General features: G+C 51.7%; 1 protein-coding gene across 2 annotated transcripts in view; it reads left to right on the plus strand.

Moving 5' to 3' along the window:
* The first annotated feature begins 7,393 nt into the window (after positions 1–7,393).
* Positions 7,394–20,296, plus strand: part of LOC146340845 (PH and SEC7 domain-containing protein 4-like) — a 32,062-nt gene continuing 19,159 nt past the window's right edge. Inside the window, exons 1-4 of one of the 2 annotated variants that reach the window (XM_084804273.1) lie at positions 7,394–7,870; positions 18,376–18,500; positions 18,667–19,514; positions 19,851–19,920. In XM_084804273.1, coding sequence (XP_084660399.1) covers positions 18,485–18,500; positions 18,667–19,514; positions 19,851–19,920 — 934 coding nt within the window. In that variant the 5' untranslated portion in view covers positions 7,394–7,870; positions 18,376–18,484. Of the gene's footprint in view, positions 7,871–18,375; positions 19,515–19,850; positions 19,921–20,296 lie in introns of both variants that reach the window. The other variant, XM_084804272.1, reaches the window with a different exon arrangement.

Here is a 20,296-nt window from a genome sequence, read left to right on the forward strand (position 1 = left end):
GGCAACCCACTCCAGTATTCTTGCCAAGAAAACCCCATGGAACGTATCACAAGGCTAAAAGAGATGACGCCGGAAGATGAGCCCCTCAGGTCGGAAGGTGGCCAATATACTACTGGGGAAGAGCAGAGGGAATTTCCAAGTAGTGCCAGAAAGAGTGAAGCGGCTGGGCCAAAGCCGAAAGGACACTCAGCTGTGGATGTGTCTGGTGGTGAAAAGAAAGTCCGATGCTGTAAAGAACAATATTGTTTAGGAACCTGGAATGTAAGATCAATGAATCAAGGGAAGCTGGAGGTGGTCAAACATGAGATGGCAAGATTGAACATCAACATCTTCGGAATCAGCAAACTAAAATGGACAAGCATGGGCGAATTTAATTCAGGTGACCATTATACCTACTACTGTGGGCAACAATCCCTTCGAAGAAATGGAGTAGCACTCATAGTCAACAAAAGGGTGGGAAAAGCAGTACTGGGGTACAATCTCAAAAACGATAGAATCTCAGTACGAATTCAAGGCAAACCATTCAACATCACAGTAATTGAAGTCTATGCCCCAACCACTGAGGCCAAAGAAGCTGAGGTTGATTGGTTCTATGAAGACCTACAACACCTTCTAGAACTAACACCAAAAAAAGATGTCCTTTTCATCATAGGGGATTGGAATGCTAAAGTAGGAAGTCCAGAAATCACTGGGATAACAGGCAAGCATGGCCTTGGTGTACAAAATGAAGCAGGACAAAGGCTAATAGAGTTTTGCCAAGAGAACACGCTGATCATAGCAAACACTCTTTTCCAACAGCACAAGAGGCGACTCTACACATGGACATCACCAGATGGTCAATATCGAAATCAGATTGATTATGTCCTTTGCAGCCAAAGTTCTAGAAGCTCTATGCACTCAGTAAAAACAAAACCTGGAGCTGACTGTGGCTCAGATCATGAGCTTCTTGTTGCAAAATTTCGGCTTATATTGAAGAACGTTAGGAAAACCACTAAACCATTCAGGTATGACCTAAATCATATCCCTTATGAACACACTGTGGAGGTGAGGAATAGATTTAAGGGATTAGACCTGATAGACAGAGTGCCTGAGGAACTATGGAGGGAGGTCCGTAACACTGTTCAGGAGGCACCAACTCAATCCATCCCAAAGACAAAGAAATGCAAGAAAGCAAAGTGGCTGTCTGATGAGGCTTTACAAGTAGCTGAGGAAAGAAGGGAAGTGAAAAGCAAGGGAGAAAGGGGAAGATATACCCAACTGAATGCAGTGTTCCAGAGAATAGCAACGAGAGACAAGAAGGCTCTTTGAACAATGCAAAGAAATCGAGGAAAACAATAGAATGGGAAAGACTAGAGATCTTTTCAAGAAAATCGGAGATCTCAAGGGCACATTTTGTGCAAAGACAGGCATGATAAAGGACAAAGAAGGCAGGGACCTAACAGAAGCGGATGAGATTAAGAAGAGGTGGAAACAATACACAGAACTAACTATACAGGAAAGATCTGAATGTCCCTGATAGCCATGATAGTGCGCTCACTGAACTTGAGCCGGACATCCTTGACAGTGAAGTGGGCCTTAGGAGGCATTAGTAACAACAAAGCTAGCGGAGATGACAGTATTTCAGCTGAGCTATTTAAAATCCTAAAAGATGATGCTGTTAAAGTGCTGCACTCAATATGCCAACAAATTTGGAACACTCAACAATGGCCACAAGACTGGAAAAGGTCAGTTTACATTCCAATTCCAAAGAAGGGCAATGCCAAAGAGTGTTCAAACTACTGTACAATTGCGCTCATTTCACATGCCAGCAAGGTGATGCTCAAAACCCTACAAGCTAGGCTTCAGCAGTATGTGAACCGAGAACTACCGGAAGTACAAGCTGGGTTTCGAAGAGGCAGAGGAACTAGCGATCAAATCGCCAACTTTCGCTGCATCATGGAGCTATTCATGACTGCTTATTGGAAGGACAGATACTGGAGTTGAAGCTCAAATATTTTGGCCACCTAATGCAAAGGGAAAACTCCCTGGAAAAGACCCTGATGCTGAGAAAGATTGAAAGCAAAAGGAGAAGGGGACGGCAGAGGATGAGATGGCTAGATAGCATCACCGATGCAATGAACATGAACTTGAGCATGGTCCGGGAGAGAGCGTGCTTGAAAGTTAACTTTGCCAAAACCAACAGGATTTATTTCAGTGTAAATATGTTTGGGATGGGAGCTACACTGTAACGAGTAACAGATTTATTTCAGTGTAACGTTTTGCAGACTAGATACCCTCCCAGCAGAGGGAAGAAAGCTCTTGCCTCAATGAATCCGAGCCCTTAAGATGCCACGAGAGTCTTTGTCGGATTTGCTGCAACTCGGCACCCTTGTGCCGGGAGGGGCCTTGGGGGCCTCTGCAGGATGCAGGACCTCCAGCGCCAGCAGTGTCTGCCAGCTTACAGTCCTCCGGCGAGGGAGAACCTACCACCCCTCTAGGCCAGAGCTGGGCACCTTGTGGCCCTCCAAATGTTTTGGCCTACAGCTCCCTCACCCCTCACCATTGGCTACTGTGGCTAGGACTGAAGGAAGTTGTAGGCCGAAACACCTGGAGGGCCACCAGTTGCCCACCATCCCTTTAGACAATTGCTTCTATTGTTGAACTGCTCACCAAGAGGTCTCTCCTAATGTTAAACCCAAATCTACCCTCCTGTAAGACCATTAGATCTAGCGCTGCCCTCCGAGGCAGAAGAGGACAAATCTTTACGCACAGCAACCCCCCTGGAAGGTGAAATCTACCATTCTTTCTGAGAAATCTCACATGGGGCAGAAAGCTCATCTGTGCCCCATCCCAATATGTTTTTCTACCCCCAGGCCTCTTTGTGGCATACAAACTCTCCTGTCCTTACAACCTCCCTTTTTATTAGCTCAACTTGTTGTGTCCTGTTTTTTCTTTTCCTCTTATTCGTTCTCCTGCCTTGAGGAAGAGGGTATAATACTTTGGGGGAGTAGACTGGGGCTGGGGAGAGGGTTTGGAATTTAACTGCATTGGGGAATTAGGTGAACTGGCTGTGACAAAGAACTGCAGAATAACAAGGTCACTGTCCCAGATCTCCTTGAGTTTCTCAAAACCTTCAGCAGATCCAGAGTTCCCCTCTCTCAGTGCACCCCTGCAACAAACAAGACACAAAGCATGCTGCTGTTGTTGCGTCGGCAAACTGGCCTCCATTTCTTGTTGTGCAGGGAACTGCATCTGTTTCTGACAATCAAAAGGAGAGACTTCTCAGCCTTCCATGTCGTTCAGGACTTGCTCAAGAAAAGTTCCTATTCGTGTCCCTGGGGCTTGAGCCTGTTTAAGAGAGGCTCTGGCCACAATCCCCCCTCCACTGCTGGCCCACAGCTTTAATCTGTGTGCAGCACAGCCACAGTAAGCCTCTGGGGCAATCCAGAAACCTGTCTACAGGCCCAGGCCTCCAGCACTGCCCAGGCCACTCTCTGGCTGGCAAAAGCCACACCGAGAGTTCAGTTTCTGCTCTTCACAGCTTCCTCGAAGGCAGGACCAAAACTCGGATGGCAGGTTGCAATGGCGCCTGTGGTTTTCTGCTGCTCCCTCACAGTGGTGACTTCCTGTTAAGACAGCGAAAGCAGCAGCTGCAGCCATGTGTGGCGAGTGCAGCGCTCCTGCACGCGATCAGCACGTTTAAATGGCAGGAGAGACAGCCGACAACCTTCCTCAGGCTCGAACTCGCCTTTGGGGTCAGGGTGCTTGTTCTCTGCACGAGAGCAGCCCATTTCAGGGAGACAGTGAAGAGGACTGTTCACAAAGAACAAACATGACTGACAGAGCCTGACTCTGAGGGACCAGAGCACTTTGCTCCACCGGGCAAGTCTGCAAGTCTTGGGACAAAGTAAACTGGCTGAAGATAAAACGACCAAGTGGGAATCTGGCTGCCACCTCTGCCACAGATCTCCCTTTGTGCGCTTGGGAACATCTGCCTGATCCACTTGGACCGTAGAAGCCCAGGCAAGGGGAGTTTGGCCGACCAAACCGGAGGTGAGTAAAGACTAGATGAAAGGGAAGCAGCTGTAACTGGGGGGAGCGGTACAGCTCTAGGTGCCCCCTCCAACTCCCCCCTCCCCTTGCTGTGGTTGTAGAGCTTGAATACCCACATAAATGACAGGATTTGGAGGGAAAATGCAGCACCTCTTGGCAGTTCGATGGGTCCTTCAAAGTTACAACACAGGGAATTGCTTGGCCCACAACTTGGGGCGGTGTCTGAGCCGGGCCAGCGTTTGCACCAATTGCAGCTTTCCTCCTAGGATGAACAGCAGTTGCAACTACCCCAATCCATATCAGGACCATAATAGACAGCATTAAAGTGCCTTTCCCTGACACCACAGTTCTGACTGGGGTCTCCATTGCTATTATTTAGTAAAGAAAAACATGTGGGCAACCTGGCCAGTCACGTGGTCACACCACATTAACGTCAGCCCTGAGCAGGTAATACAATAAAAATCAGCACAATACTGGTTGCCTTGGACATCTAGGAGGCTCAGATTCAACTCAGCAGAATATTTGCCTCACCTTTTTCCTACTGAGTTGTCTGGATTTATTATTCCACCTGCATTTCACCTGTTGGAATAACTCCTTGTGCAAATCCTAGCATGAGAAGTGGCCGCTGGTGGCTTGCCAAAATTGCTTGACAACTCAGTGATGAAACAAAGGGTTAAATGCAGAGATATCCAGTCCCAAGTCCCACCCCAGTGTCTTTAGCACCACAGCACCCTTCCATCCAGGATGACCCCCCCCCCCCCGCCTTCACTGTGCCTTCACTGGAGTAAAATATGGTGTGGAAGTGTTAAGGAAGTTGTTGTTGTTCAGTCATGTCCGACTCATCGTGACCCCATGGACCATAGCACGCCAGGCCTTCCTGTCCTGCGCTCTCCCCCGGAGTGTGCTCAAGTCCATATTCATTGCATCGGTGACGCTATCTAGCCATCTCATCCTCTGCCGTCCCCTTCTCCTTTTGCCTTCAATCTTTCCCAGCATCAGGGTCTTTTCCAGGGAGTTTTCTCTTTGCATTAGGTGGCCAAAATATTTGAGCTTCAGCTTCACATTATGGTTTACTCTATTAAGGGTGCAATCTTATGCATGGTTAGACAGAAAAATGTCCTACAACTCCCAGCATTCCCCAGCCAGCCGCGCAGATAGCACAATGTCCACGTGGGTTTCTAGACAAGGCTTTTATTGGGCCATCATCCTGCCTCATTCACAGAGCTTTACAGGTGATCCAGACATCATCTTCCACTCATAACCCTCCTGTGTTTTCCCAAAGCTTCTTCAAAATCTGTTAAGGAAAACAAGAATTGCTGCATAATGCCTTTTGATTATCTAGAAGCGAAGAGGTCACCAGGCTGATTAATGAGCAGTGTCAAGGAAGCCATTAGAGAAAAGGCTTCCTTCAGAAACTGCAGGTCCTGACCAAACATGGAGGACAAAAAGGAGCACAAATTTGCACAAAGGAAATGCAAGCAGATAATAAGGGATGCAAAAAAGGATTTGGGGGAACATATTGCTAATAATGTAGGACCAACAATATATGTTTTTTAGAAGCAGGAAACTAGCTAGGGAGGCAGTTGGACTGTTGGATGACAATGGAGTTAAAGGAGTACTAAAGGAAGATAAGGAGACTGTGGAGAAGCTGAATGAATTATTTTCATGTCTTAATGGCAGAAGATGTAGGGCAGATTCTGCTGTGTCTCATTTCTGCTGCCCCACCTCCTACAGATCCTGTGGCATATTTCTCACAAAGCCATTCTGCCCCAGTCAGTCCTTCCTCTCTTGATATCCGCATTGTTTCCCTGGGATGTCTTCCTATTCTAATGCAGGGTGAGCTATAAAAACCCATAGGCATTGTTTCCATTATGATGGGAGGAAGGGGTGGAAACAGTGAATCAGTCCCCACCACCCCTTTCTTCCTGTCTTCACTCCTGTCCTTAAGGCCAATGATTCTGCCCCAGTAAGGCCTCCTCAGCCTCAGGAGCGCTCTACCTCTGCAGGCCCATTTCTTCCTGGCATGGCAGGGGCGGTGGGCGTAACCTTACAGACAAACAGGAAACAGTGTGTTTGCCCCATCTCACTTGCCCAGGAAATGGCACAGACCTAGCCAACAGAGAGCTGTTGGGTAAGTATGTGGTGAAACCTCCGAATCAGTTCTCTTGGGGAAGTAGCTCAGATGGGGCATAAGGCCGTCCCTGGATAATATCAGGACTGAGCTCCACTGTGGGAGCCTGGAAAGCTGAGACCAAGGCCAGGTTGGTACGATTGGGTCCGAATCAGCATGGCAGATCTTTCTGCTCTTCCCAGGGGGCCAGTCCTGCTGTGAACCGGCTAATATGCCAGCATGATCGCCCTGTGCCAGCTTCAGGGGGCCGAGCGAGGAGGGTCTAGCAGAGACCACAAAAAGCAAAGACAACTGCTTCTAAGGCCCAAGCAGCGGAGGGCTGGAAGCTCTGTTGGATCTAGTTCCAATGGAGCGGTAAGAATACATAACCCGATCAGAGCGACCTTCAGGAGCATGGAGCTCAGGCAGCTCAGGAGCATGACCTGCCCCAGAGGCCCACCTGGGGACCGGCACGGAGGTCTGCTCAGGCAGCCTGCCAAGGGAGTTGTCTGTCGAGCTCAGGTGGGAGAAGCCACAGCCGTGAGGTGCTGCAGGCCTCCCCAACATGCAGTTGGGTGAAGAAATTTTGTCCCAAGATCCAGAGGGACCTCTCAGAAAAGATTTCCGGGTGGTTCCACGATGTCCTCTGGCTGGCAACGTTCAAAGAAAGAAACTTGTCTCCAGGATTGCAGCGGGAGCGGGGAATTACGCCCTGTGAACAGGCCCTTGGAGGAGATGCTGGGCGGCTTGACTTTGGGCAGCGGAGGCTCCGTGGGCGCCTTTGGGGCGGGTGAAGGAGGCCACCTCCACAGCACAGGTGATGGTGGGCAGGGGACTGCTGTCTGGCGCAGGCCACAGGTGGCCAGGGAGGCCCGGTGGCGCTTTCTCCCAGGCAGAGGCTGGGTCCTGAGGCTGAGTGCGCCCTTCCCAGGCATGGGGCTTTGTTCTCAGGTCACAGCACAACTCGCTCCCAAATCAGCACTTGGCATCTCGTGTAAGGGCCGGCCGGCCGTCCGTGGAGCAGGAAGAGGCCTGCTGCAGGCAGCCCTGTTGCGGGCGAGGCGGGGGCACGCCGCCCGAGAAGCAGCGCCAGGGCTGCCGCCCCGCGGCAGGGCCCCACTTCGCACGCAGAAGGTGCCGGCTCCCTCTCCAGCACCTCCACGGCGGTCCGGGAAAGAGGCCTGCCCGACTGCAGCCCTGGAGAGCAGCTGCCCGGCACCACGGGCAAGTCCGCAGGGCCGCCCGCGCTGAGGAAGAGGGCGCGCGAGGGCAGCTCGCCCCCGGAGCCGCAGCCTAGCCGGGCTCCTGCCAGCGCTTCGCCAGGCCGCGGGCTCCGCGGGGAGGGAGGGCGCGCGCGGCAGGACAGCCGCTCCCTCCCCGCCTCCGGCGCGCTGAGCGGGGCTGCGGGCCCCGACGCGACTGGAGGCCCGCTCCGGCGGGGCAGGCCGGGGCAGGCCGGCGGGGCAGGCCAGGCCCCGGCCAGGCGCCCCGGCCCTTCCTGGGGGCGGGGCCGCCGCGCAGGCGGCGCTCGCGGGCCGGGGCTCCGCCTGGCCGGCAGCGAGCCGGCGGGCGATGGTGCTCCGCGGCTCAGGCGCCCGCGCGCGAGCTGGCGCGACCCGGCGCCGTCCCCTTCCCGTGGAGCTGCCGCGCGTGGGCCCGGGGAAGCCGCGGAGGAAGCGCGCCCGGCCGCTCCCCGGGAAGGCGGCGAGCCGGCCGGCGGACGGCCGGGTAAGTGGCGGGCCGGAGCGGCGCGCTCGCTCGCGCCCCCTCGCTGCGGGCGGCGCTCGGGAACGGGCCGGGCGGCGGGGGCGGCGGCGGCCCCGGAAGAACGGGGACCGGGCTCCGCTTGCCGCCGGCCTTCCTCGCCCCGCCCCCGCGCGCCTCCGGGGCCTCTGGCGGCGGGCCTTGTCGCGCGGGGAGGCGCCCCCAGCCGCCCCGCGGGCCTCCGGCGGGCTGCCTCCGCTCGCCGCCCCGCGGCCGGCGGCCTGTTGCTGGACGGGAGGCTGCGCCGCGGCAGCACCGCCGCCCAGACTGGCTTTGTCCGGTCCCCCGGCATCGCTTTCTCGGCGGGGAGCAGCCCGGCACCAAACCGAAACCCGAGCAGCGCCGAGTGGCCCCCCGGCTTCCGGGCGCGTCGCCCTCGCGATTTCTCCGGCGCGAGGGCAGCGCTGGTGCGGGTTGTGCGCCGTGCCGCGCTGGCCACCGATTTTGCGGCCATGCCTGGACCCTTCTTCCCTCCGCAAGCTTGGGGGGGCGACTGGGCAGATTCCCTCCGACTTTCGGAAGGGGCCTTTCCCGGAGGTGACCTCCGCGCACTCACGGTGTCTTCGCTTCCGTACGGGGCTATAAGCTTTGTCTTTAGCGCAAGGGTCTTTCAAGTTGTTTTGAAAATTTCTATGCTGCTATTTTTGTTGTTCAGTCGTTCAGTCGCGTCCGACTCTTCGTGACCCCGTGGACCATAGCACGCCAGGTCTTCCTGTCCTCCGCTCTCTCCCGGAGTGTGCTCAAGTCCATATTCATTGCATCGGTGATGCTATCTAGCCATCTCATCCTCTTCCGTCCCCTTCTGCTTTTGCCTTCAGTCTTTCCCAGCATCAGGGTCTTTTCCAGAGAGTTATATCTTCTCATTAGGTGGCCAAAATATTTGAGCTTCAGCTTCAGTATCTGCCCTTCCAAAGAGCAGTCAGGGCTGATTTCCTTTAGGATTGACTGATTTGACCTCCTTGCAGTCCACGGGACTCGAGAGAGTCTTCTCCAGCACCACAGTTCGAAAGCATCGATTCTTCGGCGCTCAGCCTTCCTTATAGTCCAGCTCTCACAGCCATACGTTACTACTGGGAAAACCATAGCTTTGATTAGACGGACCTTTGTCGGCAAGGTGATGTCTCTGCTTCTTACTATGCTGTCTAGGTTTGCCATAGCTTTCCTCCCCAGGAGCAAGTGTCTTTTAATTTCATGGCTACAGTCACCATCTGTGGTGATCTTGGAGCCCAAGAAAATACAATCTGTCACTGCTTCCATTTCTTCCCCTTCCATATGCCAGGAAGTGATGGGGCCAGATGCCATGATCTTAGTTTTTTTTAATGTTGAGTTTCAAACCAGCTTTTGCACTCTCCTCTTTTACCCTCAACAAGAGGCTCTTTAGATCGTCTTTGCTTTCTGCCATTAGGGTGGTATCGCCTGCATATCTGAGGTTGATAATTCTCCTGGCAATCTTAATTCTGACCTGTGATTCATCCAACTGGGCTTTCTCATGATGTACTCTGCATATAAATTAAATAAGCAGGGCGACAATATGAGGCCTTGTCGTACTCCTTTCCCAATTTTGAACCAATTGGTTGTTCCATGTGTGGTTCTTACTGTTGCTTCTTGACCCTCGTACAGGTTTCTCAGGAGACAGGTAAGGTGGTCTGGTATTCCCATCTCTTTAAGAATTTGCCACAGTTTGTTGTGATCCACACAATCAAAGGCTTTAGCGTAGTCAATGAAGCAGACATAGACGTTTTTCTGGAATTCTCTTGCTTTTTCCATGATCCAGCGAAAGTTGGCGATTTGATCGCTAGTTCCTCTGCCTCTTCGAAACCCTGCTTGTACTTCCGGTAGTTCTTGGTTCACATACTGCTGAAGCCTAGCTTGTAGGATTTTGAGCATAACCTTGCTGGCATGTGAAATGAGCGCAATTGTGCGGTAGTCTGAACACTCTTTGGCGTTGCCCTTCTTTGGAATTGGAATGTAAACTGACCTTTTCCAGTCTTGTGGCCACTGTTGAGTGTTCCAAATTTGTTGGCATATTGAGTGCAACACTTTAACAGCATCATCTTTCAGGATTTTAAATAGCTCAGCTGGAATACTGTCATCTCCGCTAGCTTTGTTGTTAGTAATGCTTCCTAAGGCCCACTTGACTTCACTCTCTAGGATGTCCGGCTCAAGTTCAGTGAGCGCACTGTCATGGCTATCAGGGACATTAAGATCTTTCCTGTATAGTTCTTCTGTGTATTCTTGCCACCTCTTCTTAATCTCATCTGCTTCTGTTAGGTCCCTGCCTTCTTTGTCCTTGATCATGCCTGTCTTTGCACAAAACGTTCCCTTGAGATCTCCGATTTTCTTGAAGAGATCTCTTGTCTTTCCCATTCTGTTGTTTTCCTCGATTTCTTTGCATTGTTCATTTTAGAAGGCCTTCTTGTCTCTCCTTGCTATTCTCTGGAACTCTGCATTCAGTTGGGTATATCTTCCCCTTTTTCCCTTGCTTTTCACTTCCCTTCTTTCCTCAGCTACTTGTAAAGCCTCATCAGACAGCCACTTGGCTTTCTTGCATTTCTTTTTCTTTGGGATGGATTGAGTTGCTGCCTCCTGAACAATGTTAGAGACCTCCGTCCATAGTTCCTCAGGCACTCTGTCTATCAGGTCTAATCCCTGAAATCTATTCCTCACCTCCACTGTATATTCATAAGGGATATGATTTAGGTCATACCTGAATGGTTTAGTGGTTTTCCCTATGTTCTTCAATTTTAGCTGAAATTTTGCAATAAGAATCTGAGCCACAGTCAGCTCAGGTCTTGTTTTTACTGACTGTATGGAGCTTCTCCATCTTTGGCTGCAAAGGACATAATCAATCTGATTTCGATATTGACCATCTGGTGACATCCATGTGTATAATCGCCTCTTGTGCTGTTGGAAAAGAGTGTTTGCTATGATCAGCGTGTTCTCTTGGCAAAACTCTATTAGCCTTTGTCCTGCTTCCTTTTGTACACCAAGGCCATGCTTGCCTCTTATCCCAGTGATTTCTGGACTTCCTACTTTAGCATTCCAATCCCCTATGATGAAGAGGACATCTTTTTTTGGTGTTAGTTCTAGAAGGTATTGTAGGTCTTCATAGAACCGATCAACCTCAGCTTCTTCGGCCTCCGTGGTTGGGGCATAGACTTGAATTACTGTGATGTTGAATGGTTTGCCTTGCATTCGTACTGAGATCATTCTGTCGTTTTTGAGATTGTACCCCAGTACTGCTTTTCCCACCCTTTTGTTGACTATGAGTGCTACTCCATTTCTTCCAAGGGATTCTTTCCCACAGTAGTAGATATGATGGTCACCTGAATTAAATTCACCCATGCTTGTCCATTTTAGTTTGCTGATTCCGAAGATGTTGATGTTCAATCTTGCCATCTCATGTTTGACCACCTCCAGCTTCCCTTGATTCATTGATCTTACATTCCAGGTTCCTAAACAATATTGTTCTTTACAGCAACGGACTTTCTTTTCACCACCAGACACATCCACAGCTGAGTGTCCTTTCAGCTTTGGCCCAGCCGCTTCCCTCTTTCTGGCGCTACTTGGAAATTCCCTCTGCTCTTCCCCAGTAGTATATTGGCCACCTTCCAACCTGAGGGGCTCATCTTCCGGTGTCATATCTTTTAGCCTTGTGATACATTCCATGGGGTTTTCTTGGCAAGAATATTGGAGTGGGTTGCCATTTCCTTCTCCAGTGGACCACATTTTGTCAGAACTCTCCACCATGACCTGTCCGTCTTGGGTGGCCCTGCATGGCATAGCTTTTGGGTTCACTGAGTTACGCAAGCCCCTTCGCCACAACAAGGCAGTGATCCATGAAGGGGATGCTGCTATTTTACTGTTCAGTAAAAAATTGGAGGGTAGTGTATAAAATAATAAAAAACGGTAAAGAATAATAAAACAATAAAAACGGTAAATGAATGAAACACCAAAAACATCAGCAGAATCAATAATTAGTAAATCAGCATAAAAGTCAGGTGAATTGCTTGCAAGGGGAGGAGAACTTACATTATATGCTGACGCATCTGGGCAAATAAAAAGGTCTTTGCCTGGTGTCAAACTAAGTTCCAGCCAGAGGCGCTCCTGGGCCCTGGCGTGTTCCGCAGCGGCCCCCATCGCCACCCGCCCAGCCTCAAATGGCTGAAGGAGGGTGTAGGAGGAGCTCAGGCAAGGGCCGCAGCGGTCCAGCAGGTGCTGTTCAGCTCCCAAGCTACTGGGGGGAGCCTTCCCCAGCCCAATGTCTTGGACTTCAACTCCCATCAGCCCAGCCAGCCTGACCAGTGGTCAGGAATGCTGGGCGTTGTAGTCCAAAACCTCTGGAGGGCACCAGTTGGGAAAAGGTTGGTTTAGGGCTTAATCACCAGCACTTTGAATCGTGCCTGGAAATGCCAGAATTAAGAATTGGCAAGACATGATCCATAGCTGGTTCTAGTTTGTAACCTTACAAAATGGCTGCTGCTAACTGGAGGCTTTCAGGACGTCTTCAGGGGCAGCCCCACATAGGTTACGTACACTGCCATGATGGCCTTTTAGGAGATAAGGTGGTATAGAAATATTAATAATAAAGTAAATAAATACTCCGATACAAGGCCCATTATCTTCAGTGAGGCTTACTCCTAGGTAAGTGTGTCTGGGAGTATGCTGCCGGAGATCTGTTTTGGAAGCCATGCAGGTTCTGGGGGGCTGTCTGAGAGTCCCATCCCACAATCAGGAAGGGAAAAGGAGCCGTTGCCCCGTGAGCTAACAGACTTCTAGCAGAAAACAACCCCACAGAGGAAGCATGTGCTCTTCTCTGCAGCTTGCTCCTTCTCGACTGATGTCCACTGGCATAGATGTGTGACGTCTGGCAGCGTAGGTTGCCAGAACTGCCTAATGGTAGAGGGGAGGGGGGTGGAAATGCTTGTGTGCACGTGCACGCCACTCCTATTTTGTGCATGATGCGCCACATACACACCGTTCTAGCCTCGGAAGGGTGTTCATGTTCTTCTGCTGAGGGCTCCTGCTTGCCTGTGCCACTCCACTGCTGCAGCTTTTGTGAAGCCAAGTGCCAGACACTAGGAAGGCTGCGCCGCCTCCGCCCCACGCCCCAACATTTCATTGACTTCTAATTTACTTTAAAAAAATTCTTTGCAGGGCAGTGTATAAAATAATACAAAACGGTAAAGAATAATAAAACAATAAAAATGGAAGTTTCGCTTCCTGCAGCTGGAGATTCCCCACCCCCATGTGTGCCTGGGATATAGCCCCTCTCTTGCAGGACTGGGACAACTGCTGCTATGGTGGGGTTGATCTGGGAAGCCTGTAGAATTCCAGGGGAAGCAGCGAGGATGATGGTGAGGGAGACAGAACCACCATCGCGCTGCCGTTGGGGAGAGTCTTGTGTGTGATGATGATTGGCGCGGTCGTGTGCATGCTGCTTGAGGCAAGAGCCATAAGATGAAATGGACCTTTCAGGGACAGACGAGTATGGACAGCTGTCCTGGCAGGGAGCGCTACACAATAGCGTGAGATGCTCCCAGCTAAGGAGGGCGGCTGTGGCAGGAGTCTGGGCAGGGCCCAGTTGCAACCTCTTGCTGCTTCTTGTGTTAGGCGTGGATGCTGCTGCCTCCAGCTCTGAACACCTGCTATGGGGTGGGGCACCTCCAGCCCCTTGGCCAAGTGCAGGCCTCTTAATCCAAACCTCTGGCCTCTCCACAGGCCATGTCCACTCGCAGCCCTGCTCTGGGTTAGTGATGTAATTTGCTCTGTCCCCGCTACAAAGCTGATGGAGAGCACCTTGCTTAAGTTAGGGAAGGTGAAAGCATGGTACAATGTCTCTCTTTCCTCTTGTATACTGAACAAATGTAAGAGTCACATTAGCAGCTCTGGCCACGCTCACTGCAGGAATGTGGACCCTGGCGGGTCACGCAGGTGGACCTGGACAGGGAAAGCTTCCCTACTCCTGGCCTGGTGTCCAAGGAAAGCACAGAATTTCTGCAGGCAGAGTTTTTCACTCCATGACTCTTCTGGGCCCTTCCTTCCAGCAGAAAGAGTCCCCAGTTGCAGAGCTGCAAAACTCCTAGCTTCTCCCCCAACTGTCGCTTCTTCCTACATTTCATCCTTTTGAAGTTGGATTCTGAGTGAGTCACATTGCTGATGGTTTGCTCTGAGCTCCAGCCACAAATGCTCTTGTAAGCGGCTGAGTTGCCTCTGAGTTTAAATCTCTCAGGAGATTTAAAGCACCAACTATGCAGCCAGAAGAAGAGTGGCTGACACAGCATCTCAAGCCTGGAAAAAGATCCCCCTTTTCATGCCAGCTGGACAGGAGCGGGGAGCCTTCGGGCTTCCCTTTCCTGGCCACAGCTCTTCCGCTGGACCACCAGTCATTTGGTGGGTTTCCAGCTTCTGAGCAGTTTTTTCCCTTTTCTCGGTGGCTGACAGCTTCACTGTTGGCAGCACGAGGTTTAGGCTCAAAGAGCCTGGCGGTTGTGCTATTTTGGCCCCACCTCTTTTGCTTCTGGCCCTGCCCACCACCAAAACACAGCCCCTGAGAGCTTCTCCAAAAAAGAATTCGGCCCTTGGGTGGAAAGAGCGCCCCCCGCCGCCCCCTCAGGAGGAGGGGGCAACTGGGGGCACAGGGCGTCCTGAACGGCTGGTGTTGGGAAGCAACTCTCCCTATGTGTACCAGGAATTGCAGTCGCTGTAGCCTTCCAGGCAGCGGCACGGTGCCCGGCGCCATCTCAGCCCTGGGTTGCAGCGCGTTCCGGTGGCAGAGTTGCCCTGTTACAGTTGGCTCTGCAGCTTTCACATCTCGGGCTGAAGTGCCCGTGATGAGCTGGGGCTTTCAGTCCTTGAAGCCTGCCTTTCCTTCCCCAGCTCCGTGGCTGGATCCCTTTCGTCCCACCTGCTCATGGCTCGTGCTTTCTGTTCTTCTCTTGTGCCCCACCCGCATTGTAATAATGGCTTCTGGATTTAGAGAGAACCCATTGGATCATTTGGATCAGGATATTCTCTGCAGAAAGCTCAGGCAGCTCTTTGTGCAGAACGGGTGTGCCCAAGAGGGGTGTCTGCGTTAGGAAGGGCTGACTCGGAAGGAGGAGCCTGGCCTTCTGCAGGGTGCTAAGCCAGCCAAAGCAGGCCTTTGAACTGCGCTGCCCAGGATTGGCCCCTCAGACCTTTGGCTGTGGTGCAGGGTTGCGGTTTGCTGCTCTTTCTTGCTGATCTGCCTCTCTCTGGAGCCCCAGGGCTGATGACCCCACCCGCGCCGCCTGGACGTTGCTCCTCCTTGGGAAGGGAGGGGGGTACTTCTGTTTTCATGCAAATAGTGAACTAGTTCTTCGGCCATTGAGGCACAGAGAATGGCCGAAAAACAGCTGAGATTATGCTTATTATTGCCATGATGTTTTTGTATGGCAGTATGTGGAGAGAAGAAGAGCATCATTTCCCCCATAAACCTGTGGGAAGAGATGTTGATGATCAATGAAATAACGGGTAGCAAGTGTTTGGATTCCGTCAGCGTGAGCCCTGGGTATAGTCATTGATCTTTGAATCTTTGTTAGAGTGGCCTTCCGACGTTTCATCTCAGTCTTTGCCAAAGGCTAAATGGCTCCTTCCATGGCTTAAGTGAATAAGCGCATAGAATTTAGAAACTTGTTTTGGACTTTTCTGACAGAGCAGATGTTTCTGATCCAAATAATTCCAAATGAAATAATTGCTTCAATTAATTTACATCCCACCCCCAGATCAGTTAGGGTGCAATCCTATGGGGATAGTTGGCTGCCTCCGAAGTTGGAGGCAAGCAGCTATCCAGTGCAGGGCGGGCAGAGCACACAGGGCATCTCCATGCTCCATCCACCCTGCATTTGTGGCTAGCCGGCCATTTTCAGCTGTCTGGCCGGGGCACCTCAGAGCAGGGGTGTGGGGAGAGGCTGGATGGCACAAAGGAACCGTCATAATGGTGTTTCTGCCATCCCCTCCCAGCCCAAGGAATTCTCGCTTTCCCCCCACTCCACAGGACTCTTTTGAGCACAGAGCCGGGGACGAACCATGCTGCCTTCAAGGCAGCAGGCAGGAGGCAGGGAAGCCGTTTTCTGGGAACTGACCTTGGAGCGCAGGCTCCGAGCTTGGTTCCCAGAAAATGAAAAATCCTGTGGCTGTCTAGCTGCTGTTTGGCGGCCATAGGATTGCACCCTTGAAGGTTCCCGTCCAATTAATTTGTCCCAAATTCATTCCATCCATAGATGGATCTGGTTCAAAATAATTTGTTCCTTTCAAGTAATCATTACCCCCACTTGTCAATCATCACTATTCCCCTCCAAATTGATTTCAGAATAAATTGAGTACCCAAATCTGGTGTGTGTATGTGATTTGCCACGAGGTGAGGTGGCTGGGCCGGAGGTGGGGATCTTCCTTGGTTATACTTCTCTTTTTTATCTAATTGTCTCTCCATGGCGGCAGCCAGCCCTGCTGCATGGTCTGAAGCCTTGAATCCGTGGTTCCATCCCTGTGTGCTTTGCTGTTTTCTCCCCAGTTTGCTCACTTCTGATGTTGGAGCTAGGCTAGCGGGAGGGGAAGGGGGGGGTGTTTTGAAACAGCAGAGCATGGAGAGATAAGGGGGGGGGGTTGCTCCTTGTACCCTCCATGCCTAATTTAGTTATAAAAGTAAGACGACTACAACTTCCCCTCTGCTGTATGCCCAGAGTCAGGTTTGGCCCTCAGGGGCTCAGGCTGTCTCCGGCAGGCAAGGGGATGGGGTGGACAGTTGGGCAATGGGGCAACAGACTGGGGCCATGAGCCCCTGGGCCCTCCTCTGATGATGCCCTTGCTGGGAGTTGGTCCTATTGAACTCAGCAGGATTTACTTCTGAGTAAACATGTAGAGGATTTCAGTATAACTTGGGAATCTTTTAAGGACCCTAACCATTCCCTTGGTTAGGGTCCACTGTGGCATTCCCTTGTCTTTGCTGCCCATTTGCCCAGAGGAAACCTGCTGAACTCTCTTGTTTTCTGTGCTGCTTTCCTGAACCTTAATGGGTCTCACTTGCGGGTCTGCATCTGAGAACAAAAGGAAGGTCTGTCTTGGCCCTGTGATGGACAGATGTGGCTGTGGGGGTCACAGTCAGCCTTTGCTAGATGAGACGATGGGATCTGCGATTGGGATCTCTTTACATTTCAGCAGCCATGGCAGGATGGGGATGGGAGGCAGGACCCGTCCGTGGCACTCGGAGGCTGAGCCCTCTTTCTCAGCACCATTTCCTTGACGAAATTCCCCCCTCCACACACACACACACACACCTGTTGTTTGTCCTGTTAGGGTAGGCCTACGCATGCATCCGCCTCAAATCCCTTTGCCAAGCTTCCATGCTCCATGTGCGCATGTTTTGGAACGGGTTCTAAAGTATTAATATCCAGACATTTCTGGAAATCTTGTAATGGTAGACCTCTGCTTGCCTTCAGTGAATTGCATGTGTTTCAAATAATTTAGTTTATTTTAAAATATTTATATTTAAATATTTTAAACTGTTATAAGGAGGCCTGCAATATACAGTATAATGAAGGAGAGTTTCTCACTGGGCTGCTAATGTGATGTCTCATGGCAGGCAGATATAAGAGGCGGAGGGGGGCAGGAGAGGTCCCCCCCCCCTGCAATATGGGGTTTGATATTTTAGCCCTTTGCTGCCCAGTTGCCCAGAGGGCAACATGTTACCTGCCAATGTGTGGCTTGGGAACACAGTGGAAGGAAAGCCCCGCCCCCTGCTCTGCATGTTTCTGGTGCATATTTACTCCTTTTCTGAGTAGCTTAAATGAAGAGAGTGGCTAAAGCTCCTTTTAACAAAAGGGGTCTTGTTCGAGTTGGGATGAGGGCTTGACACTGAAGTCTCCAGTTTGCCTGCTCGTGCCATTTCTTCTCAAATCTCTCCGTATCGCAGGCCCTCTTGGGTTCCAGCTGCATAGATGGTTCCCCTAGCCAAGTCACTGGCTGGTTGGTGGAATGGGCTGTAAGCAGCAGCAACAGCTCAGTAGCCCCTCACTCTGGCTATCAGGCAAGACCCTTCAGCCCAGACCCTTGATTCTTGTTTGATGCAGGGGGAACCCGAGGCCAGAGTGATGAAAAGGACGGCAGCTGAGAAGAGAATTCCCATTTGGTTCCCTTTTCCTTTCTCCTTCCCTCTTTTCCCCACCCTTTAACGCTTCCTTCTTATTTTCCTTTGTTTTTGTGGATATAAGCATTGGAAGAGATCCAGGTCTATCACCAGGGTGACCTGTGTTGCTCCTGCCACTCACAGTGGTGCTCGAGGCCCTTTGTGGGCAAGACGCAAATGCAGCAGGCCCAGGAGCCCCTGGTGGCATCTGCAGAGCGTCCCCTAAGCCACTGGCTGGCTTTTCAGCCTGGGCAGAAGCAGAGGGTTTCTGGCTTCCCTTTCGTTAAACGTTAACTCCCATGTGCGTGTTTGCTTTCTCTTTCAGGGTAAGCAGGAGATCAGTGGAACTTGCCTTTAGAAGAACTGTGTTGCTCAATCTTTTGCAAACAAGATGAGGGAAGGGTTTATCCTCAGCTTAGCTGTCCTGGCCCTTCATGAGAAGTTTCCATGGTGAGCCCTAGAATGGAGCACTCTGGACCCTCCAGCAGTCCTGACCTAATGGACTTCAGGGCTAATGACGGAAGAGGAGAGTTGAGCTCTGGCCCTGGAGAAAGCTTGGGAGGGGCTAAAGCCCTGCTTACACCTGCTGAAGCCTTGGCTCTCCCTTCCTTCTTAGGCCCAGAAAATGTTGATTCCTTGCAGGACAGGTTGGAGAGTGTTTGCAGCAGGACAGGAATATCCTCTGAGAACCCCTTTTCAGCATTAGCTCAGAGTCATGCTGAGCTGTTCCACACTGATGCATGCCGTCTTGTTTCGGAGAGACTGGACTTCTCCGAGAAGCTTGTACAGCCTCCGAGAGAAGATCTTGAGCAGCCAGAAAGACTGAAAAACCAGGACAAGAGTAGTAATGACACTACCCAGGCCCTCTTCTTGGCCAGTATCCTCCAAGCGCAGATGTGTGTCCTGGATCTTCAAGGGGAGATCGACAGGCAGAAGGAGCCACTGAAGATTTCCTCCCTATGTCCTGAGGGAGTGCCAGTAATGGCCATATCACGAGACTCAGCAGTCTCCCATGAGCCTCTGTTCCTGGACAGTGATAGTGGGGAGGAGCCAGAGGAGAGCTTACAGAGGCAGGAAGAAAATGAAGGCTCATCAGAGGAGGAGGTGGAATATATATTTTACAACAACCCACTCTTTCAGGAGAGTCCTCACCCAACAAGGACCATCCACTCTGAAGGATCAACCCAGGGCCATCCAGAGGCAAAGGCTACCACAGAAGAAGACGAGGGAATCTTTGATGGTAGTCTTGTCTCTAGGAACCATGGTGATGACCTGGTTTGCCAAACATGTGCAGCAACAAGTCCTGTGGCCAAGCATTTTTGCTCTGAGCCTGAGCCAGGTGCTAGCGATGACCTGCCCCCAGGCCCTTTCCCAAGCTACATTCCCCATTACCGCTCCTTGTCTCCCTTGGTGATCACAGAAGGGGATATGGAAGGTGCCTGTCCTTCAGCGGAGATCATGGAGGTAAGAGAGTTGCCCACATCAAGTGAGTCATGAGCATCCAAGACCTGCCTTGCTTGCTGCTCTTTCACACGAACCCTTTTGCATTCAGGTTCCTTTGGCTTGGCTACAAATAAAAGAGGGGTGGGGGGATGCAAGGCTCAGATCACAGTAACCCTGGGCCTGTCAAAAGCACCCATGTTGGCTCCATTCCTGCATCCAGCTGTTCATGTGCAGGCCTCATCCTTCTGCAGTCACTTGGCAAGCCCTGGCATCCAAAAGGCTTCCTTGGCAGGCAAAGCTGCTTCTCAGGGTATGGGCTGCCTCTGCCTTATGTGGTTCCCATGCTTTGTCTTCTAGGCCCAAGGCTGCTTCCCAGACCAGCTGGCCTGCAAACCCTCCAGAAGCCTTCCGCAAAGCAAGGCTCCAGGTGAGTCCTGCAGTTCAGGAGCATCAGGTGGTGCTCCCTGATCCCCCCCCCCCCAAGTCCACTCCCAAGAACAAAGGAGCTTTCCAGATCGCAGCGGGAGTGCCAGGACTGTGGAAGCTGGACCAGCGGGCCCCCTTCATGACCCTCCCCTCCCTTGTAGAGTCCCCTGCAGCTGCCTTCCCGAGGGGGGCGGGTGTGTGTATGTGGTGGGGGATTATTGAAGACACCTCTGCTGTGGCTGATTTTGGATCTGGTCATGGTAAGAGATTCAAGAGCTTTCAGAGCAAATCTGCACATTCAGGCATTCTCTGAACCTTGGGCTTTTCCTTTGTGCTTTGGGATGGTGTGTGGGGGGCCTCCTTGCTGTCAAGGCCCC

The sequence above is a fragment of the Heloderma suspectum genome, chromosome 6 (assembly GCF_057233095.1).
Source record: "Heloderma suspectum isolate Gila_16-S chromosome 6, 16-S_ref, whole genome shotgun sequence".
NCBI lineage: Eukaryota > Metazoa > Chordata > Lepidosauria > Squamata > Helodermatidae > Heloderma > Heloderma suspectum.